Source organism: Pseudophryne corroboree, chromosome 8, assembly GCF_028390025.1.
Source record: "Pseudophryne corroboree isolate aPseCor3 chromosome 8, aPseCor3.hap2, whole genome shotgun sequence".
NCBI lineage: Eukaryota > Metazoa > Chordata > Amphibia > Anura > Myobatrachidae > Pseudophryne > Pseudophryne corroboree.
This window is the reverse complement of record NC_086451.1, coordinates 235,539,146-235,563,242: the sequence shown is the minus strand read 5'-3', so window position 1 is coordinate 235,563,242 and position 24,097 is coordinate 235,539,146. Positions and strand designations below refer to the sequence as shown.

Sequence of the window (24,097 nt, the reverse complement as noted above, 5' to 3'; positions counted from 1 at the left end):
GTCTGAAATCATCATAGGGACCACTGCTCATTACAGATCTGCTGCACATACTGTCAGACAGTACCACCATGTGGCAGACCACTGTCACTGAACTTCTACATTTCTCTTCAATACTTTGACATACCTGCTCGCCACTACAGCCCGTGGTCAGTTCCACACACCTAGAGCGCCCATGTCACTTACTATTACTGTACCATCAGTATTCCGCAGATCAACCTTTTCAATAGTGACTATGGTGCATACAGTACACTGCATCCCACAGATGTGTCCTCATATATCTTTGCAGCAGTCAAGCCAAACAGCCTCTCTTGGCACACCAGGACCTACGGGGCTCTGTTAGTGTCGAGCATCATTTTTGCAATGCAATGGAACTAGGACACACCAGGATACTGTGTGATTAATTTGATATGCACCACTTGTATATCTCTGTGCGACAATCTCTGAATCTGCATATGAAGAGCAACAATGTAGCAGCTGCGGCTTTTTTCTAACCCAATTTCCTTTGTGCTCCGTATACAGACTAAGTTGTACACAAATATACAGGTGTCACATATTAATCAGCATAGTCTACTGGTGCGTACTAGTCACATCGCGATTAAGACACATAAAAAAAAAAAAAAAATATAGGATTTTGGTTACCTACCGGTAAATCCTTTTCTCTTAGTCCGTACAGGATGCTGGGGTCCATATTAGTACCATGGGGTATAGACGGGTCCACCAGGAGCCATTGGCACTTTAAGAGTTTAATAGTGTGGGCTGGCTCCTCCTTCTATGCCCCTCTTACCAGACTCAGTCTAGAAACTGTGCCCGAGGAGACAACATACTTCGAGAGAAGGAATTACACAGATAGTGGCGAGATTCATACCAGCTCACACAAACATGAAAATCCGGCCAACATGCCGGAACAACTCAGCAACAGCTGAAACAGTATATAACGCAGAACTTACCTAGGAACCAGGCAACACTGAACTATAAAACCAATACAGGAAACGAAGCGCTGGGCGGGCGCCCAGCATCCTTTACGGATTACAAGAAAAGGATTTACCGGTAGGTAACCAAAATCCTATTTTCTCTAACGTCCTAGAGGATGCTGGGGTCCATATTAGTACCATGGGGATGTACCAAAGCTCCCAGTACGGGAGGGAGAGCGCGGAGGCTCCTGCAACACTGCCTGACCAAACTTGAGGTCATCAGAGGCCAAAGTATCGAACTTGTAAAACTTGGCAAACGTGTTCGACCCAAACCAAGTAGCTGCTCGGCAGAGTTGTATTGCCGAGACACCCCGGGCAGCCGCCCAGGAAGAACCCACTTTACGAGTAGAGTGGGCCTTTACGGATTTCGGACACGACAATCCTGCCGTGGAATAAGCATGCTGGATAGTGAACCTGATCCAGCGTGAAATCGACTGCTTAGAAGCAGGACATCCAAGTTCATAGAGGACAAACAGAGAGTCACTTTTCCTATGACGAGCCGTCCTCTTCACGTAAATCCTCAAAGACCTCACTACATCCAAGGCCTTTGAATTAATTGAGGGATCAGTAGCCACTGGCACCACAATAGGCTGGTTGATGTGGAAAGCCGACACAACCTTAGGCAGGAACTGTGGACGAGTCCTAAGTTCCGCCCTGTCTTCATGGAAGATCAGATAGGGGCTTTTACAAGATAAAGCACCCAATTCCGACACGCGTCGCGCAGAAGCCAAGGCCAACAAGGTGACCGCCTTCCACGTGAGAAACTTGAGATCAGCCTCCTGTAGAGGCTCAAACCAAGCAGATTGTAGGAACTGCAACACCACATCCAGATCCCATGGAGCCGTAGGCGCCAGAAAGGGAGGCTGGATGTGCAGTACCCCTTTCAAACAGGTCTGAACCTCAGGGAGGACAGCCAAATGTTTTTGAAAAAAGATGGACAAAGCAGAGATCTGGACCTTGATGGATCCTAATCTCAGGCCCACATCCACTCCCGCCTGCAGTAAAAGGAGAAAACGTCCAAGTTGAAACTCCACTGCAGGAAATTTTCTTGATTCACACCAAGAAACATATTTTTTCCAAATACGGTGGTAATGTTTAGACGTTACCCCCTTCCTAGCCTGAATCAGGGTAGGAATGACTTCACTCGGGATACCTTTCCGAGCTAAGATCTGGCGCTCAACCGCCATACCATCAAATGTAGCCGTGGTAGGTCTTGGTAGGCGAACGGCCCCTGCAGTAGCAGATCCTCTCAAAGAGGTAAGGGCTTTGGATCTTCCAGCAGAAGATCCAGTAGATCCGTATACCAAGCCTCCTTGGCCAGTCCGGAGTAATGAGGATTGCCAGAACCTTAATTCTTCTTACCAGCTGAAGAACGTTTTGGAATCAAAGGAAGTGGAGGGAACACATACACTGACGGGAACACCCACGGAGTTACCAGTGTGTCCACCGCCACTGCCTGAGGGTCTCTTGACCGGGATCTTGTTGAGGCTGGAGGCCATCATGTCTACGTGAGGAACCTCCCACCAACCGGTTACCTCCTCAAACACCTCCGGATGGAGGCCCCACTCCCGTGGATGGAGATTGTGTCTGCTGAGGAAGTCTGCTTCCCAGTTGTCTACTCCCAGAATGAAAATTGCTGACACCGCTACAGCGTGCCTTTCCGCTCAGAGGAGGATTCTTGCCACCTCTGACATGGCAGCCCTGCTCTTCGTTCCGCCTTGTTGGTTTATGTAGGCTACAGTGGTCACGTTGTCCGACTGCACCTGAACAGCCCAATCCTGTAGAAGGTGTGCTGCTTGCAGAAGGGCGTTGTACACGGCCCTTAGCTCCAGGATGTTTATTGGGAGAAGTGACTCGAGCCGACCATTGTCCTTGAAAGGTTTCCCCCAGAGCGACCGCTCCCCAACCTCTTAGACCTGCATCTGTGGTCAAAAGGATCCAGTCTTGAATTCTGAACCTTAACCCTTCCAGAAGGTGTGGAAGTTGCAGCCACCAGAGTAGTGAAATCCTGGCTTTCGGAGACAGGCGTATCCTCTTGTGCATGTGTAGGTGAGAGCCCGACCACTGGTCCAGTTGAAACGATCGAGCATGAAACCTGCTGTACTGCAGAGCCTCGTAGGCGGCAACCATCTTCCCCAGAAGGCGTATGCATTGATGAACCAATACCCGGGTAGGCCATAGGACATCCCGGACCATTGTTTGAATCACCAACACTTTCTCTGCCGGGAGAAAAACCATCTGCACTTCTGTATTGAAGATCATTCCCAGGAAAGACAGCCACCTTGTCGGCTCCAGATGAGACTTTGGAAGATTCAGGATCCAACCATGCTTCCTGAGCTGCTGTGTCGTGAGTGCGATGACCGCAACAACCTCTCCCTGGATGACGCCTTGATCAGGAGATCGTCCAGATAAGGAATTATGTTCACCCCGTTTGCGGAGGAGAACCACCATCTCCGCCATCACCTTGGTGAAGATCTTTGGTGCTGTTGAGAGGCCAAACGACAGCGCCTGGAACGGATAGTGATCGTCCATCAGCGCAAACCTGAGATAAGCTTGATGCGGCGCCCAAATTGGAATGTGGAGGTAAGTATCTTTGATGTCCAGGGACACCAGGAACTCCCCCTCCGACAGCCCTGAAATGACAGCTCTCAGAGATTCCATCTTGAATTTGAACTCCTTGAGATAAGGGTTCAAAAGATTTTAAATTTAGAATAGGCCGTACCGAACCATCCGGTTTCGGTACCACAAAAAGGTTCAAATAATAACCCTTGTTCCGTTGCTGAAGAGGGACCTGAACAATGACCTCTGACACCACCAATTACCTGATGGTTTCCAGAAGAATTATCCTGTCCGCCAGCAGAGCTGGTAAGCCTGACTTGAAGAAACGGTGAGGCGGGGGCTCTTGGAACTCCAATCTGTACCCCCTGAACACTATATCCAGAACCCAGGGGTCCAGACCCGACGACACCCAGACGTGGCTGAACTGCCGGAGTCTCGCACCCACCTGACCTTCCTCCAGGCTTAGCTGTCCACCGACATGCGGAGGCCTTAGGGATATCAGAAGCGGGCTTCTGGGTCTGGGAACCTGCGGGAGCGGGTTTCTTTCCTTTAGCACGCCCACCTATGAAAAAGGTGTTCGAAGGCATATTCTTTCTAGGTCTTGCGGCCCGAAAGAACTGTGACGTGTTAGATGAAAAGGGCTTCTTCGTAGCCAGTGCAGCTGAGGGGAGAAAAGGAGACTTACCCGCGGTAGCCGTGGCAATCCACGCATCTAGCGCCTCCCCAAATAGAGCCTGACCTTTGTACGGAAGGCCTTCCACACACTTCCTGGATTCCGCGTCCGCAGACCAGTTGCGCAGCCAGAGACCTCTGCGAGCAGAGACTGACATGGGGGAGATCCCCGCAGCCATGGAACCCAGGTCCTTCATGGAATCTACCAGGAACCCTGCAGAATCCTGAATATTACGCAAAAACAAATCAACGTCACCTTTTTCCAGCGTAGACGATTCCTCCTGCAGAGTGATCGACCACCTGGCAATAACTTTAGCAATCCAAGCACAGGCTATAGAAGGCCGCAATATAGCCCCCGAAGCCGTGTAAATGAATTTCAGCGTAGCATCCACCTTGCGATCTGCCGGGTCCTTTAACGCGGTAGATCCCGGGACCGGTAAAACTACCTGTTTGGACAGCCTGGACACAGAGGCGTCGACTATCGGTGGAAACTCCCACCTCTTCCTATCTTCCTCTGGGAAGGGAAAAGCCACCAACACCCTCTTGGGAATCTGGAATTTCTTCTCCGGAATTTCCCATGCCTTTTCAAAGATAGCATTCAATTCTTTGGATGCCGGGAAGGTGAGGGGGGGCTTCTTATTATCTGTAAAGAAGGCCTCCTCCACCTGTTCCGGAGCTGTGTCTAAAATGTGTAAAACATCCCTAACAGCCTCAATCATCAACTGCACCCCCTCGGCAAGTGATGCCGTCCCCCGCAACACATCCCCATCACCGTCTACAGCGTCAGAGTCGGTGTCCGTGTCATCCTGCATAATTGCAAGCGCACGTTTATAAGAAAATTTACCACCGGAGACTCCGAGGAGGCAGAATCAAACCATACCACCACAGAGGACTGGAGGACCTGAGTGGCGTGCTCAGTCCTAGCAACTCTATCAGAAATTTGGGAAATAGTCCTCCTCAGAGAGACTAACCATTCTGGCTCTCTAGCTGGGATCTGCGCTAAAACTGGCAATCCTGATTACATGGTATGGAGTCCTCCTGGGAGGACAAATCCTCTGCAGCATATGACACATTGTCCCAAGACATGTTACCACACACACACACACACAACACCCCACAAACACACAGGGTATTATGTAGGCAGTGGATAGCGACTGCAGGCAGAGAAAATGGCGCTGAACGCTGCTGGGTCCGCTCTGAGGAGAAGCTCCGCCCCCTTCCCGCTCTCAAGAAGATTATACTGGCCTGGAGGATTCGGCTGACCTGGATCCACAGACCCCGACATGCAGGAAACGACCAGTGCAGGGTCTGGTGCTGGCCCAGGGCGCTCCCCCCCCCCAGCGCCGCACAAGGTACCGCTGAGCCTTCCAGGAGCGTGGTTAAGACCGTGCTCCTAACCCTCTAGCCGCCCACTTCACACTGTCCCCCCCACTTGCAAAGGGGGGGTGGGGGGGGGGGAAGACAGTGACTCACTCGCCATCTTCAGCTCCTGAGGGGGTGGTGGCCGGCTGGCGGGGCGAGCGTTCCCCTGCGGCGGGGCGCGATTGGACCCCTCTGGAGCTAGTGCCCAGTCAGCGGGAGCAGTGACTAAAGACCCCAGGGGGCGGACACTGCTCCCCCCCTCAGTCCCACGCTGCAGGGAGGCTGTCGCCAACAGCCTCCCTGTAAAATAAAAAAACTGAAAAGAAGAAATAAACTCTTTTACTAAGAGAACTCTGTAGAGCTCCCCTAGCTGTGACCGGCTTCTCCGGGCACATTTTCTAAACCGAGTCTGGTAGGAAAGGCATAGACTCGTCCACAGTTCCTGCCTAAGGTTGTGTCGGCTTTCCACATCAACCAGCCTATTGTGGTGCCAGTGGCTACTGATCCCTCAATTAATTCAAAGGCCTTGGATGTAGTGAGGTCTTTGAGGATTTACGTGAAGAGGACGGCTCGTCATAGGAAAAGTGACTCTCTGTTTGTCCTCTATGAACTTGGATGTCCTGCTTCTAAGCAGTCGATTTCACGCTGGATCAGGTTCACTATCCAGCATGCTTATTCCACGGCAGGATTGCCGTGTCCGAAATCCGTAAAGGCCCACTCTACTCGTAAGGTGGGTTCTTCCTGGGCGGCTGCCCGGGGTGTCTCGGCAATACAACTCTGCCGAGCAGCTACTTGGTTTGGGTCGAACACGTTTGCCAAGTTTTACAAGTTCGATACTTTGGCTTCTGATGACCTCAAGTTTGGTCAGGCAGTGTTGCAGGAGCCTCCGCGCTCTCCCTCCCGTACTGGGAGCTTTGGTACATCCCCATGGTACTAATATGGACCCCAGCATCCTCTAGGACGTTAGAGAAAATAAGATTTTACTTACCGATAAATCTATTTCTCGGAGTCCGTAGTGGATGCTGGGGTTCCTGAAAGGACCATGGGGAATAGCGGCTCCGCAGGAGACAGGGCACAAAAAGTAAAGCTTTTCCGATCAGGTGGTGTGCACTGGCTCCTCCCCCTATGACCCTCCTCCAGACTCCAGTTAGGTACTGTGCCCGGACGAGCGTACACAATAAGGGAGGATTTTGAATCCCGGGTAAGACTCATACCAGCCACACCAATCACACCGTACAACTTGTGATCTAAACCCAGTTAACAGTATGATAACAGCGGAGCCTCTGAAAGATGGCTTCCTTCAACAATAACCCGAATTAGTTAACAATAACTATGTACAATTTATGCAGATAATCCGCACTTGGGATGGGCGCCCAGCATCCACTACGGACTCCGAGAAATAGATTTATCGGTAAGTAAAATCTTATTTTCTCTATCGTCCTAGTGGATGCTGGGGTTCCTGAAAGGACCATGGGGATTATACCAAAGCTCCCAAACGGGCGGGAGAGTGCGGATGACTCTGCAGCACCGAATGAGAGAACTCCAGGTCCTCCTTAGCCAGAGTATCAAATTTGTAAAATTTTACAAACGTGTTCTCCCCTGACCACGTAGCTGCTCGGCAAAGTTGTAATGCCGAGACCCCTCGGGCAGCCGCCCAAGATGAGCCCACCTTCCTTGTGGAGTGGGCCTTTACAGATTTAGGCTGTGGCAAGCCTGCCACAGAATGTGCAAGTTGGATTGTGCTACAGATCCAACGAGCAATCGTCTGCTTAGACGCAGGAGCACCCATCTTGTTGGGTGCATACAATATAAACAACGAGTCAGATTTTCTGACTCCAGCTGTCCTTGCAATATATATTTTTAATGCTCTGACAACGTCCAGTAACTTGGAGTCCTCCAAGTCACTTGTAGCCGCAGGCACTACAATAGGCTGGTTCAGATGAAATGCTGACACCACCTTAGGGAGAAAATGCGGACGAGTCCGCAGTTCTGCCCTGTCCGAATGGAAAATCAGATATGGGCTTTTGTAAGATAAAGCTGCCAATTCTGACACTCTCCTGGCAGAAGCCAGGGCTAGAAGCATGGTCACTTTCCATGTGAGATATTTCAAATCCACCTTTTTTAGTGGTTCAAACCAATGAGATTTTAGGAAGTCCAAAACCACATTTAGATCCCACGGTGCCACTGGAGGCACCACAGGAGGCTGTATATGCAGCACTCCCTTAACAAAGGTCTGGACTTCAGGGACTGAAGCCAATTCTTTTTGAAAGAAAATCGACAGGGCCGAAATTTGAACCTTAATAGATCCCAATTTGAGACCCATTGACAATCCTGATTGCAGGAAATGTAGGAATCGACCCAGTTGAAATTCCTCCGTCGGAGCACTCCGATCTTCGCACCACGCAACATATTTTCGCCAAATTCGGTGATAATGTTGCACGGTTACTTCCTTCCTTGCTTTAATCAAAGTAGGAATGACTTCTTCCGGCATGCCTCTTTCCTTTAGGATCCGGCGTTCAACCGCCATGCCGTCAAACGCAGCCGCGGTAAGTCTTGAAACAGACAAGGACCCTGCTGAAGCAAGTCCCTCCTTAGAGGTAGAGGCCACGGATCTTCCGTGATCATCTCTTGAAGTTCCGGGTACCAAGTCCTCCTTGGCCAATCCGGAACCACTAGTATCGTTCTTACGCCTCTTTGCCGTATAATTCTCAATACTTTTGGTATGAGAGGCAGAGGAGGAAACACATACACCGACTGGTACACCCAAGGCGTTACCAGCGCGTCCACAGCTATTGCCTGCGGATCTCTTGACCTGGCGCAATACCTGTCCAGTTTTTTGTTGAGGCGAGACGCCATCATGTCCACCATTGGTCTTTCCCAACGGGTTACCAGCATGTGGAAGACTTCTGGATGAAGTCCCCACTCTCCCGGGTGAAGATCGTGTCTGCTGAGGAAGTCTGCTTCCCAGTTGTCCACTCCCGGGATGAACACTGCTGACAGTGCTATCACATGATTCTCTGCCCAGCGAAGAATCCTTGCAGCTTCTGCCATTGCCCTCCTGCTTCTTGTGCCGCCCTGTCTGTTCACATGGGCGACTGCCGTGATGTTGTCCGACTGGATCAATACCGGTTTTCCCTGAAGCAGAGGTTCTGCCTGGTTTAGAGCATTGTATATTGCTCTTAGTTCCAGAATGTTTATGTGAAGAGACGTTTCCAGGCTCGTCCATACTCCCTGGAAGTTTCTTCCTTGTGTGACTGCTCCCCAGCCTCTCAGGCTGGCGTCCGTGGTCACCAGGATCCAATCCTGTATGCCGAATCTGCGGCCCTCCAATAGATGAGCACTCTGCAACCACCACAGAAGAGACACCCTTGTCCTTGGAGACAGGGTTATCCGTAGGTGCATCTGAAGATGCGACCCTGACCATTTGTCCAACAGATCCCTTTGGAAAATTCTTGCGTGGAATCTGCCGAATGGAATCGCTTCGTAAGAAGCCACCATTTTTCCCAGGACTCTTGTGCATTGATGTACAGACACCTTTCCTGGTTTTAGGAGGTGACAAGCTCGGATAACTCCTTGGCTTTTTCCTCCGGGAGAAAAACCTTTTTCTGAACCGTGTCCAGAATCATCCCTAGGAACAGCAGACGAGTTGTCGGCATTAACTGGGATTTTGGAATATTCAGAATCCACCCGTGCTGTTTTAGCACTTCTTGAGACAGTGCTAATCCCATCTCTAGCTGTTCTCTGGACCTCGCCCTTATTAGGAGATCGTCCAAGTATGGGATAATTAATACGCCTTTTCTTCGAAGAAGAATCATCATCTCGGCCATTACCTTTGTAAAGATCCGAGGTGCCGTGGACAATCCGAACGGCAGCGTCTGAAACTGATAGTGACAGTTTTGTACAACGAACCTGAGGTACCCCTGGTGTGAGGGGTAAATTGGAACGTGGAGATACGCATCCTTGATGTCCAAGGATACCATAAAGTCCCCCTCTTCCAGGTTCGCTATCACTGCTCTGAGTGACTCCATTTTGAACTTGAACTTCTTTATGTACAGGTTCAAGGACTTCAGATTTAGAATAGGCCTTACCGAGCCATCCGGCTTCGGTACCACAAAAAGAGTGGAATAATACCCCTTCCCTTGTTGCAGAAGAGGTACCTTGACTATCACCTGCTGAGAGTACAGCTTGTGAATGGCTTCCAACACCGTCTCCCTTTCGGAGGGGGACGTTGGTAAAGCAGACCTCAGGAAACGGCGAGGTGGATCTGTCTCTAATTCCAACCTGTATCCCTGAGATATTATCTGCAGGATCCAGGGATCTACTTGCGAGTGAGCCCACTGCGCGCTGTAATTTTTGAGACGACCGCCCACCGTCCCCGAGTCCGCTTGAGAAGCCCCAGCGTCATGCTGAGGCTTTTGTAGAAGCCGGGGAGGGCTTCTGATCCTGGGAAGGAGCTGCGTGTTGCTGTCTCTTCCCTCGACCTTTGCCTCGTGGCAAATATGAATAGCCCTTTGCTCTCTTATTTTTAAAGGAACGAAAGGGCTGCGGTTGAAAAGTCGGTGCCTTTTTCTGTTGGGGAGTGACTTGAGGTAGAAAGGTGGATTTCCCGGCTGTAGCCGTGGCCACCAAATCTGATAGACCGACTCCAAATAACTCCTCCCCCTTATACGGCAAAACTTCCATATGCCGTTTTGAATCCGCATCGCCTGTCCACTGTCGCGTCCATAAAGCTCTTCTGGCCGAAATGGACATAGCACTTACCCGTGATGCCAGTGTGCATATATCCCTCTGTGCATCACGCATATAAAGAAATGCATCCTTTATTTGTTCTAACGACAGTAAAATATTGTCCCTGTCCAGGGTATCAATATTTTCAATCAGGGATTCTGACCAAACTACCCCCGCACTGCCCATCCAGGCAGTTGCTACAGCTGGTCGTAGTATAACACCTGCATGTGTGTATATACTTTTTTGGATATTTTCCATCCTCCTATCTGATGGATCTTTAAGTGCGGCCGTCTCAGGAGAGGGTAACGCCACTTGTTTAGATAAGCGTGTTAGCGCCTTGTCCACCCTAGGAGGTGTTTCCCAGCGCTCCCTAACCTCTGGCGGGAAAGGGTATAATGCCAATAATTTCTTTGAAATTATCAGCTTTTTATCAGGGGCAACCCACGCTTCATTACACACGTCATTTAGTTCTTCTGATTCAGGAAAAACTATAGGTAGTTTTTTCATACCCCACATAATACCCTGTTTAGTGGTACCTGTAGTATCAGCTAAATGTAACGCCTCCTTCATTGCCAAAATCATATAACGTGTGGCCATACTGGAAAATACGGTTGATTCGTCACCGTCACCACTGGAGTCATCGCCTGTGTCTGGGTCTGTGTCGACCGACTGAGGCAAAGGGCGTTTCACAGCCCCTGACGGTGTTTGAGTCGCCTGGACAGGCACTAATTGATTGTCCGGCCGTCTCATGTCGTCAAACGACTGCTTTAGCGTGTTGACACTATCCCGTAGTTCCATAAATAAAGGCATCCATTCTGGTGTCGACCCCCTAGGAGGTGACATCCCCATATTTGGCAATTGCTCCGCCTCCACACCAATATCGTCCTCATACATGTCGACACACACGTACCGACACACAGCAGACACACAGGGAATGCTCCTAATGAAGACAGGACCCACTAGCCCTTTGGGGAGACAGAGGGAGAGTTTGCCAGCACACACCAAAAGCGCTATATATATATCAGGGATAGCCTTATAATAAGTGCTCCCCTATAGCTGCTTTGTTATATAAAAATATCGCCATAAATTTGCCCCCCCTCTCTGTTTTACCCTGTTTCTGTAGTGCAGTGCAGGGGAGAGACCTGGGAGCCGTCCTGACCAGCGGAGCTGTGAGAGGAAATGGCGCCGTGTGCTGAGGAGATAGGCCCCGCCCCTTTTCCGGCGGGCTCGTCTCCCGCTATTTTGAGAAATCAGGCAGGGGTTAAATATCTCCATATAGCCTCTAGGGCTATATGTGAGGTATTTTTAGCCTTTATAGGTACTCATTTGCCTCCCAGGGCGCCCCCCTCCCAGCGCCCTGCACCCTCAGTGACTGCCGTGTGAAGTGTGCTGAGAGGAAAATGGCGCACAGCTGCAGTGCTGTGCGCTACCTTTAGAAGACTGCAGGAGTCTTCAGCCGCCGATTCTGGACCTCTTCTGTCTTCAGCATCTGCAAGGGGGCCGGCGGCGCGGCTCCGGTGACCATCCAGGCTGTACCTGTGATCGTCCCTCTGGAGCTTGATGTCCAGTAGCCAAGAAGCCAATCCATCCTGCACGCAGGTGAGTTGACTCCTTCTCCCCTCAGTCCCTCGCTGCAGTGATCCTGTTGCCAGCAGGAATCACTGTAACATAAAAAACCTAGCTAAACTTTCTCTAAGCAGCTCTTTAGGAGAGCCACCTAGATTGCACCCTTCTCGGCCGGGCACAAAAATCTAACTGGAGTCTGGAGGAGGGTCATAGGGGGAGGAGCCAGTGCACACCACCTGATCGGAAAAGCTTTACTTTTTGTGCCCTGTCTCCTGCGGAGCCGCTATTCCCCATGGTCCTTTCAGGAACCCCAGCATCCACTAGGACGATAGAGAAAATAGGATTTTGGTTACCTACCGGTAAATCCTTTTCTCGTAGTCCGTAAAGGATGCTGGGCGCCCGCCCAGCGCTTCGTTTCCTGTATTGGTTTTATAGTTCAGTGTTGCCTGGTTCCTAGGTAAGTTCTGCGTTATTTACTGTTTCAGCTGTTGCTGAGTTGTTCCGGCATGTTGGCCGGATTTTCATGTTTGTGTGAGCTGGTATGAATCTCGCCACTATCTGTGTAATTCCTTCTCTCGAAGTATGTCGTCTCCTCGGGCACAGTTTCTAGACTGAGACTGGTAAGAGGGGCATAGAGGGAGGAGCCAGCCCACACTATTAAACTCTTAAAGTGCCAATGGCTCCTGGTGGACCCGTCTATACCCCATGGTAATATGGACCCCAGCATCCTCTAGGACTTTAGAGAAAATATGAAAATTCCAAATGCTAACAGAGTTGTACGTGACCTGGTGGCTCACTCACGCCAAGCATGTCCCACTGTGTGGCGTATAGAGGCTAGATGGATGAGAGCACAACTGTATAACAAATATATTACTTTAGGCATATGGCAATTAGTTACATCATGATCTAACCGGAAGCTATAAAAGAAATTCCCATGGTAATACCACAAAGGGCTATCAAATCAGTCATACCCTCAGCTTAGCTACTGTGTTGAGTCTCCTTTTTAGAACCCATAACATCTTGGTAGTTACTTTTTACAAGTGGCTGCCTTCGGGGGCTTACACAGGGTGCTCTGCCTACACTTACCCCTCCGTCTGAGAAACAGTCAATTCTACTATTACTTCCCAGAGCAGAACACAGCACAAAGAGGCATCACCGATATCCATGACCTATGCGACAGCCAATCACATGGCTATTTGGCATAACCCAAGAAAGGAAAGCGCAGAAAGCAATGCAACGTTACAAGAATAGTATAAGACATGACTGCTCTGCCTTACACTTTCCTTGGCTTGTGTCACATAGCCAAGTGTATGAGCCTCATCAAAAAGATCAGTTCCTTCCTAAAGCGCCACCTGAGCTACATTCTGCTCCTTCTAAGGCTATATGAATGAAATACAGCTCAGGCACAAACATCTTTAAAGAATATGTGCACACACCCCTAGCCATTCAAGTAGTTATAGTCTCTGAAACAGCTACACTGGTGTAAGGTCTGACATGTCCTCTCGTCTTACTTACGTGCATTGCTGGTCTCTTGAACAAGACTCTTGTAAAACGGAAACTTGCGAGACAGTCGAAAACTCTTTTTACGCTTGGATTTGATAGACTGTGGCAGATGGGGTACGGCACAGAACGGATAACGGGAATGAAAATGCCATACAGTGTAGAAATGGAGGAGAGAATGGAGAAGAACAAAAATAAAAACGAGACAAAAACAAAATATGGGTTTACAAGGCATGCAAAAAAAAAAAAAAAATTAAAATGGGATAACGTGATGAACGGAGAGGCAAGGATAACATGGAATGTTGAACAAGAGCCTTTCCAGGGACAACAGATATGACCTGGCCTGCATCTTACCAAACTTTATTAAAGCCATGAAACAACGTTTAAAAAATAAAACAAACCTAGCCTACTTGCAGTATGGCATTCTTGGAAAATCAAACATAATCAACATTACCCCTCAATAGTACCCTGCCGGTCATAATAAGGTTAGCAAAGTCTTAATTATTACTCTGTGTGTGGGGCCTCATTGTTCAATTTATTTTAATAATTCAGTGGTCTCATTAACAAAAAAAAAGGGGGTAAAAAGTTAATGTTTTGGAAATTATCAGGAAATTAGACTAAAAGCAGGAGTGCTCACTTAAAAGCATTACAATACTTATTGGTGTCATGTGATCTAACATACATTAACAGGCCAAATGTCAGTACATACAGTACGTTGGAATAACCATTTCAGATTACTTAAACTACTCAGAAAAACTCATTATAGGTGATAACTGAGAAGAGAAACCGGGTCATATTCACTAGACACTACAAAAATAAAACATTAACTGATTGGTTATCCTGCTGCCTGGGCAGGTAGCCGCAAGTGTACTCACTCTGTTAGACTCCATGCCAGAGCGTCCATGGAATTTGACCGTTTTCAGTCGCGCTCTCTCTTTTTTCTCAACCCTGCAAAGAAAAGTAGACATCTATAGGTTGGTACACATGGCAATATCCTCTCTCTAGCATCCATAAAGTGACTGTGGTCCAGCTGCTTGAACCAACACATAGGTGGATATCCTATTAACCACAATAATTTTACAGCCAGAAACAAATAAGATTTTAAACCTACCGGTAAATCTTTTTCTCCTAGTCCGTAGAGGATGCTGGGGACTCCGTAAGGACCATGGGGTATAGACGGGCTCCGCAGGAGACATGGGCACTATAAAGAACTTTAGATGGGTGTGCACTGGCTCCTCCCTCTATGCCCCTCCTCCAGACCTCAGTTAAAGAACTGTGCCCAGAGGAGACGGACAGTACGAGGAAAGGATTTTTGTTAATCTAAGGGCAAGATACATACCAGCCCACACCATCCACACCGTACAACTTGGAACATACGAACCAGTTAACAGTATGAAACAAAACAGCATCAGCCAGAGACTGATCAAAACTGTAACATAACCCTTATGTAAGCAATAACTATATACAAGTCTCGCAGAATTTAGCCCGCACTGGGACGGGCGCCCTGCATCCTCTACGGACTAGGAGAAAAAGATTTACCAGTAGGTTTAAAATCTTATTTTCTCTTACGTCCTAGAGGATGCTGGGGACTTCGTAAGGACCATGGGGATTATACCAAAGCTCCAGACCGGGCGGGAGAGTGCGGATGACTCTGCAGCACCGATTGAGCAAACATGAGGTCCTCCTCAGCCAAGGTATCAAACTTGTAGAATTTAGCAAAAGTGTTTGTACCCGACCAAGTAGCCACTCGGCAAAGTTGCAATGCCGAGACACCTCGGGCAGCCGCCCAAGAAGAGCCCACCTTCCTAGTGGAATGGGCCTTTACCGAATTTGGTACCGGCAATCCAGCCGTAGAATGAGCCTGCTGAATCGTGTTACAGATCCAGCGGGCAATAGTCTGCTTAGAAGCAGGGGCACCAACCTTGTTGGCTGCATACAGGACAAACAGTGCCTCTGTTTTCTTAACCCGAGCCGTCCTGGCCACATAAACCTTTAAGGCCCTGACTACATCAAGAGACCTGGAATCCTCCAAGTCCCCCGTAGCCACAGGCACCACAATAGGCTGGTTCATATGAAATTATGAAACCACCTTAGGCAGAAATTGAGGACTAGTCCTCAACTCCGCTCTATCCACATGGAAAATCAGATAGGGGCTTTTGTGAGACAAAGCCGCCAATTCAGACACTCGCCTCGCAGATGCCATGGCTAACAACATGACCACTTTCCAAGTGAGAAATTTCAACTCAACTGTTTGAAGAGGTTCAAACCAGTGTGACTTAAGGAACTGTAACACCACGTTAAAGGTCCCATGGTGCCACTGGGGGCACAAAAGGAGGCTGGATGTGCAGCACTCCCTTTACAAAAGTCTGGACTTCTGGGAGAGAAGCCAATTCCTTCTGAAAGAATATTGACAGGGCCGAAATCTGTACCTTAATAGAGCCTAACTTTAGGTCCATATCCACTCCTGTCTGCAGAAAGTATAGGAAACGGCCCAGGTGAAAATCTTCCGTAGGAGCATTCTTGGCTTCACACCAAGATACATATCTCCTCCAGATACGGTGATAATGTTTCGCCGTCACCTCCTTCCTAGCTTTTATCAGAGTAGGGATGACTTCCCCCGGAATACCTTTCCTAGCTAGGATTTGGCGTTCAACGGCCATGCCGTCAAACGTAACTGCGGTAAGTCTTGAAACACGCAGGGCCCCTGCTGCAACAGGTCCTCCCTGGAAGCAAGAGGCCACGGATCTAAAGATCTGAATACCAGACCCTCCGAGGCCAATCCGGAACAATGAGTATTGTCTGGACTCTTTTTCGTCTTATGATTCTCAGTATTTTGGAGATGAGTGGAAGAGGAGGGAAGACATAGACCGACGGAAACAGCCATGGTGTCACCAGGGCGTCTACTGCTACCGCCTGAGGGTCCCTTGACCTGGAACAATACCTCGAAGTTTCTTGTTGAGGCGTGACGCCATCATGTCTATTTGAGGAAGCCCCCAACGACTTATCTCTGCAAAAACTTCTGGATGAAGACCCCACTCTCCTGGATGGAGATCGTGTCTGCTGAGGAAGTCTGCTTCCCAGTTGTCCACTCCCGGAATGAAGACTGCTGACAGCGCGCTTACGTGATTTTCCGCCCAGCGAAGAATCCTGGTGGCTTCCGCCATTGCCACTCTGCTCCTTGTCCCGCCTTGGCGGTTTACATGAGCCACTGCTGTGACGTTGTCTGATTGAATCATAACAGGCAGGTCGCGAAGAAGAGTCTCCGCTTGTCGTAGGCTGTTGTATATGGCCCCTAATTCCAGCACGTTGATGTGTAGACAAGCCTCCTGGTTCGACCACAGTCCCTGAAAATTTCTACCTTGTGTGACTGCTCCCCATCCTCGGAGGCTCGCTTCCGTGGTCACCAGAACCCAGTCTTGAATGCCGAACCTGCGACCCTCTAGAAGGTGAGCACTCTGCAGCCACCACAGGAGAGACACCCTGGCCCTGGGAGACAGGCTTATTTTCTAATGTATTTGTAGATGGGACCCCGACCATTTGTCCAGAAGGTCCCACTGAAATGTCCTTGCATGGAACCTGCCGAAGGGTATGGCCTCGTAGGCCGCCACCATTTTTCCCAGTACTCGAGTGCATTGATGAACTGACACTCTTTTTGGCTTTAACAGGTCTCTGACCATGCTCTGGATTTCCTGGGCTTTTTCCGTTGGGAGAAAAACCCTCTTCTTTTCCGTGTCCAGAATCATGCCTAAAAATGACAGCCGAGTCGTTGGAATCAACTGCGATTTTGGCAGATTTAGGATCCAGCCGTGTTGCTGCAGCACTCTCAGGGAGAGTGACACACTTTTCAGCAACTGATCTCTCGATCTCGCTTTTATCAGGAGATCGTCCAAGTATGGGATAATTGTGACTCCTTGCCTGCGTAGGAGCACCATCATTTCCGCCATTACCTTGGTGAAAATCCTCGGGGCCGTGGACAGCCCAAATGGCAACGTCTGAAACTGGTAATGACAGTCCTGTACAGCGAATCTCAGGTACGCCTGATGAGGAGGATAAATGGGGACATGAAAGTATGCATCCTTTATGTCTAGTGACACCATAAAATCCCCCCCTTCCAGGCTGGAGATCACTGCCCGGAGAGATTCCATCTTGAATTTGAACCTTTTTAGATACAGGTTTAGGGATTTTAGATTCAGAATGGGTCTGACCGAGCCATCCGGTTTTGGGACCACAAATAATAAGAATTTACTCACCGGTAATTCTATTTCTCGTAGTCCGTAGTGGATGCTGGGAACTCCGTAAGGACCATGGGGAATAGCGGGCTCCGAAGGAGGCTGGGCACTCTAGAAAGATCTTAGACTACCTGGTGTGCACTGGCTCCTCCCACTATGACCCTCCTCCAAGCCTCAGTTAGGTACTGTGCCCGGACGAGCGTACACAATAAGGAAGGATTTTGAATCCCGGGTAAGACTCATACCAGCCACACCAATCACACCGTACAACTCGTGATATGAAACACAGTTAACAGTATGAAACAATAGAGCCTCTCAACAGATGGCTCAACAATAACCCGATTTAGTTAACCATAACTATGTACAAGTATTGCAGATAAACCGCACTTGGGATGGGCGCCCAGCATCCACTACGGACTACGAGAAATAGAATTACCGGTGAGTAAATTCTTATTTTCTCTAACGTCCTAGTGGATGCTGGGAACTCCGTAAGGACCATGGGGATTATACCAAAGCTCCCAAACGGGCGGGAGAGTGCGGATGACTCTGCAGCACTGAATGAGAGAACTCCAGGTCCTCCTCAGCCAGGGTATCAAATTTGTAGAATTTTTGCAAACGTGTTTGCCCCTGACCAAGTAGCTGCTCGGCAAAATTGTAAAGCCGAGACCTCTCGGGCAGCCGCCCAAGATGAGCCCACCTTCCTTGTGGAATGGGCATTGACAGATTTTGGCTGTGGCAGGCCTGCCACAGTATGTGCAAGCTGAATTGTACTACAAATCCAACGAGCAATAGTCTGCTTAGAAGCAGGAGCACCCAGCTTGTTAGGTGCATATAGGATAAACAGCGTGTCAGATTTTCTGACTCTAGCCGTTCTGGAAACATATATTTTCAGTGCCCTGACAACGTCTAGCAACTTGGAGTCCTCCAAGTCCCTAGTAGCCTAGGCACCACAATAGGCTGGTTCAGGTGAAACGCTGACACCACCTTTGGGAGAAACTGGGGACGAGTCCTCAATTCTGCCCTATCCATATGGAAAATCAAATAAGGGCTTTTACAAGACAAAGCCGCCAACTTTGATACTCGCCTGGCAGAAGCCAAGGCCAATAACATAACCACCTTCCACGTGAGATATTTCAGATCCACGGTTTTTAGTGGTTCAAACCAATGTGATTTTAAGAAACTCAACACCACGTTGAGATCCCAAGGTGCCACAGGAGGCACAAACGGGGGCTGACTCTGCAGCACTCCTTTTATAAATGTCTGAACTTCAGGTACTGAAGCTAGTTCTTTTTGAAAGAAAATCGACAGAGCCGAGATCAGTACCTTAATGGAACCCAATTTAAGGCCCATAGTCACTCCTGCTTGCAGGAAATGCAGAAATCGACCTAGTTGAAATTCCTCTGTTGGGGCCCTTTCGGCCTCACACCATGCAACATATTTTCGCCATATGCGGTGATAATGAGTTGCTGTAACCTCTTTCCTGGCTTTAGTAAGCGTAGGAATGACTTCCTCCGGAATGCCCTTTTCCTTCAGGATCCGGCGTTCAACCGCCATGCCGACAAACGCAGCCGCGGTAAGTCTTGGAACAGACAGGGCCCCTGCTGCCGCAGGTCCTGTCTGAGTGGCAGAGGCCATGGGTCCTCTGATATAAATTCTTGAAGTTCTGGGTACCAAGCTCTTCTTGGCCATCCACGAGTATCGTTCTTACTCCTCGCCTTCTTATTATTCTCAGTACCTTTGGTATGAGAGGCAGAGGGGAGAACACATAAACCGACTGGTACACCCACGGTGTTACCAGAGCGTCCATAGCTATCGCCTGAGGGTCCCTTGACCCGGTGCAATATCTTTTATAGCTTTTTGTTGAGGCGGGACGCCATCATGTCCACCTGTGGCCTTTCCCAATGGTGTACAATCCTATTGGAAGACTTCTGGAGGAAGTCCCCATTCTCCCGGGTGGAGGTCGTGTCTGTTGAGAAGATCTGCTTCCCAGTTGTCCACTCCGGGAATGAACACTGCTGACAGTGCTAACACATGATTTTCCGCCTATCGGAGAATCCTTGTGGCTTCTGCCATCGCCATCCTGCTTCTTGTGCCGCCCTGTTGGTTTACATGGGCGACTGCCGTGATGTTGTCTGATTGGATCAGTACCGGCTGGTTTTGAAGCAGAGGCCTTGCCGGCCTCAGGGCATTGTAAATGGCCCTCAGGTCCAGAATATTTATGTGTAGGGAAATAACTTGACTTGACCAAAGTCCCTGGAAATTTCTTCCCTGTGTGACTGCCTCCCAGCCTCAAAGGCTGGAATCCATGGTCACTAGGACCTAGTCCTGTATGCCGAACCTGCGGCCCTCTTGAAGATGGGCACTCTGCAGCCACCACAGTAGAGATACCCTGGTCCTTGGAGACAGGGTTATCAGCCTATGCATCGGAAGATGCGATCCGGACCACTTGTCCAACAGGTCCCTCTGAAAAGTTCTTGTATGGAACCTGCCTAATGGGATTGCTTCGTAGGAAGCTACCATTTTTCCCAGGACTCGCGTGCAATGATGCACCGCTACCTATTTTGGCTTCAGGAGGTCTCTGACTAGAGATGACAACTCCTTGGCTTTCTCCTCCGGGAGAAACACTATTTCTGGTTTATGTCCAGAACCATCCCCAGGAACAGTAGACGTGTCATAGGAACCAGCTGTGACTTTGGACTGTTTAGAATCCAACCATGCTGTTGTAGCACTTTCCAAAATAGTGCTACCCCGACTACCAACTGCTCCTTGGACCTCGCCCTTATAACGAGATTGTCCAAGTACGGGATAATTACAACTCCCTTTTTTTGAAGGAGTATCATCATTTCGGCCATTACCTTGATAAAACACCCTCGGTGCCATGTACAGTCCAAACGGCAGTGTCTGGACTTGGTAATGGTAATCCTGTACCACAAATCTGAGGTACTCCTGGCGAGGATGGTAAATGGGGACATGCAGGTAAGCATCCTTGATGTCCCAGGATACCATGTAATCCCCCTCGTCCAGGCTTGGAATAACCGCCCTGAGCGATTCCATCTTGAACTTGAATTTTTGTGTTCAAGGATTTTAAATATAAAATGGGTCACACCGAACCATGCGGTTTCGGTACCCCAACCCGTGTGGAATAGTAACCCCGTCCTTGTTGAAGTAGGGGCACCTTGAGTATTACCTGCTGGGAATACCGCTTATTAATTGCCTCTAGCACAGCCTCCCTGCCTGAGGGAGTTGTCAGCAAGGCATATTTTAGGAAACGGCTGGGGGGAGACATCTCGAATTCCAGCTTGTACCCCTGAAATACTACTTGAAAGAAACAGGGATCCACCTGTGAGCGAGCCCACTAATTGCTGAAATTTTTTGAGACGGCCCCCCACCGTACCTGGCTACACCTGTGGAGCACCCGCGTCATGGTGTGGCCTCACAGGAGGCGGGGGAAGAATCTTGATTCTGGGAACAGGCTGACTGGTGCAGCTTTTTTTCCCTCTACCCTTGCCTCTGTACAGAAAGTTAGCGCCATTTGACCCGCTTGCTTTTCTGAAGCCGAAAGGACTGTACCTTTGTCTGTGAGGAAACCTGAGGTAAAATTATTTCTTCCCAGCAGTTGCTGTGGATACGAGGTCCCAGAGACCATCCCCAAATAATTCCTCACCCTTATAAGGCTCTCTATGCGCTTTTTAAGTCAGCATCACCTGTCCAGTGACAGGTCTCTAATACCCTCCTGACAGAATGGACATTACATTTATTTTGGATGCCAGCCGGCAAAATATCCCTCTGTGCATCCCCCATATATATAAGACGACGTCTTTAATATGTTTTTATGTTTTCCAACTAGTATCCCTGTTTGACAGGGTCACCGACCACGCTGCAGCAGCACTATCTGCAGGTCTCAGTCTAGTACCTGAGTGTGTAAATACAGACTTCAGGATAGCCTCCTGTTTTTTATCAACAGGTACCTATTAAAGTGGCCGTATCCTAAGACGGCAGTGCCACCTTTTTTGACAAACGTGTGAGCGCCTTATCCACCCTAGGGGATATCTCCCAGCGTAACTTATCCACCTGGCGGGAAAGGGTACGCCATCAGTAACTTTTTATAAAATTACCAGTTTCTTAACGGGGGAACCCACGCTTTCACACACTTCATTTATTCATCTGATGGGGGAACAAAACACTGCCTGTTTTTTCTCCCCAAATCTAAAACCCATTTTTAGAGGTGCTTGGGTTAAAGTCAGAAATGTATAACACATTTTTTATTGCCGGGAGCACGTCACGGATGTTCCTAGTGGATTGTGTATATGTCTCCACCTTGTCGACACTGGAGTCAGACTCCGTGTCGACATCTGTGTCTGCCATCTGAGAGAGCGGGCGTTTTTGAGCCCCTGATGGCCTTTGAGACGCCTGGGCAAGCGCGGGCTGCGAAGCTGGCTGTCCCACAGCTGTTACGTCATCCACCCTTTTATGTAAGGAGTTGACACTGTCGGTTAATACCTTTCACCTATCCATCCACTCTGGTGTCGGCCCCACAGGGGGCGACATCACATATATCGGCCTCTGTTCTGTCACCATATAAGCCTCCTCATTCAACATGTCGACACAGCCGTACCGACACACCGCAGACACACAGGCAATGCTCTAAACGAGGACAGGACCCACAAAAGCCCTTTGGGGGGACAGAGTAAGAGTATGCCAGCACACACCAGAGCGCTATATATATACAGGGACTAACTGAGTTATGTCCCTAATAGCTTTTATATAATATACTGTATACAGTGCCAATTTTAATGCCCCCCCTCTCTTTTCCCTCTTACTGTACTGTAGAATTGCAGGGAAGAGCCAGGGAGCTTCCCTCCAGCCGAGCTGTGAGGGAAAAATGGCGCCAGTGTGCTGAGGAGATAGGCTCCGCCCCTTTTTCGCGGCCTATTCTCCCGTTTTTTATGGAATTCTGGCAGGGGTATTTACCTCATATATAGCCCCTGGGGCCATATATTGAGGTATTTTAGCCAGCCAAGGTGTTTTTATTGCTGCCTCAGGGCGCCCCCCCCAGCGCCCTGCACCCTCAGTGACCGGAGTGTGAAGTGTGTGAGAGGAGCAATGGCGCACAGCTGCAGTGCTGTGCGCTACCTTGGTGAAGACAGAGTCTTCATGCCGCCGATTTTCCGGACCATCTTCTTGCTTCTGGCTCTGTAAGGGGGACGGCGGCGCGGCTCCGGGACCGAACATCAAGGCTGGGCCTGCGGTCGATCCCTCTGGAGCGAATGGTGTCCAGTAGCCTAAGAAGCCCAATCCGGCTGCAAGCAGGCGAGTTCGCTTCTTCTCCCCTTAGTCCCTCGCTGCAGTGAGCCTGTTGCCAGCAGGTCTCACTGAAAATAACAAATTCTAAGACTATAACTTTCTAAGAGCTCAGGAGAGCCCCTAGTGTGCATCCAACCTCGGCCGGGCACGAAATCTAACTGAGGCTTGGAGGAGGGTCATAGTGGGAGGAGCCAGTGCACACCAGGTAGTCTAAGATCTTTCTAGAGTGCCCAGCCTCCTTCGGAGCCCGCTATTCCCCATGGTCCTTACGGAGTTCCCAGCATCCACTAGGACGTTAGAGAAATAGAGTTGAATAGTACCCCTTCCCCTGTTGCCCTAGGGGAACCTTGATAATCACTTGCTGTTGACACAGCTTTTGTATCACATCTAAAACTATTTCCCTCTCTGGGGGAGAGGCTGGCAAAGCAGACTTGAAAAATCGGCGAGGAGGCACTTCTTCGAATTCCAGTTTGTAGCCTTGGGATACAATTTCTATCGCCCAAGGATCCAAATCTGACAGAACCCAGATCTGGCTGAAGAGTCGAAGACGTGCCCCCACCGGCGCGGACTCCCGCAGTGGAGCCCCAGCGTCATGCGGTGGATTTTGTAGAAGCCGGGGAGGACTTCTGTTCCTGGGAACTAGCCGTAGCAGGCATTCTTTTCCCTCTACCCTTACCTCTGGTGAGGAAGGAAGAGCCCCGGCCCCTTCTGGACTTATGCGACCGAAAGGACTGCATCTGATATTGAGGTGTTTTCTTTTGCTGTGGGGGAACAGAAGGCAAAAAAGATTTACCCGCGGTAGCTGTGGAAACCAGGTCCACGAGGCCCTCCCCAAATAAAACATCACCCTTGTAAGGCAAAGTTTCCATATGTCTCTTTGAATCGGCATCACCCGTCCATTGGCGGGTCCACAGGGCTCGCCTAGCAGAAATTGCCATGGCATTGGCTATTGAACCCAACAGCCCAACGTCTCTCGCAGCGTCTCTCATATATAATGCTGCGTCTTTTATATGACCCAAGGTCAATAAAATGCTATCCTTATCTAGGGTGTCAATGTCAGATGACAAGTTCTGTCCATGCTGCTATTGCGCTACATACCCATGCCGACGCTAGTGCCGGTCTGAGCAAGGCCCCCGAATGTGTATAAATTGATTTTAAGGTAGTCTCCTGTCTGCGATCAGCAGGATCCTTGAGGGCTGCAGTGTC

The 24,097-nt window shown here is 49.4% G+C and overlaps 1 protein-coding gene across 12 annotated transcripts in view; it reads right to left on the bottom strand.

Moving 5' to 3' along the window:
• The window catches only part of DLG3 (discs large MAGUK scaffold protein 3), a 699,019-nt gene that overhangs the window by 141,491 nt on the left and 533,431 nt on the right, over positions 1–24,097 (bottom strand). For 10 of the 12 annotated variants that reach the window (XR_010183050.1, XM_063937118.1, XM_063937110.1 and 7 more), the window contains 2 exons: positions 14,234–14,306; positions 13,374–13,461 (listed from right to left, as the gene is read on the bottom strand). Coding sequence is in view for 11 of the 12 variants with exons in the window: in XM_063937118.1 (XP_063793188.1) it covers positions 13,374–13,461; positions 14,234–14,306 (161 nt within the window). In the remaining variant the exon portion in view is untranslated. The remainder of the gene's footprint in view (positions 1–13,373; positions 13,462–14,233; positions 14,307–24,097) is intronic. The other 2 variants (XM_063937111.1, XM_063937113.1) reach the window with 1 other exon arrangement.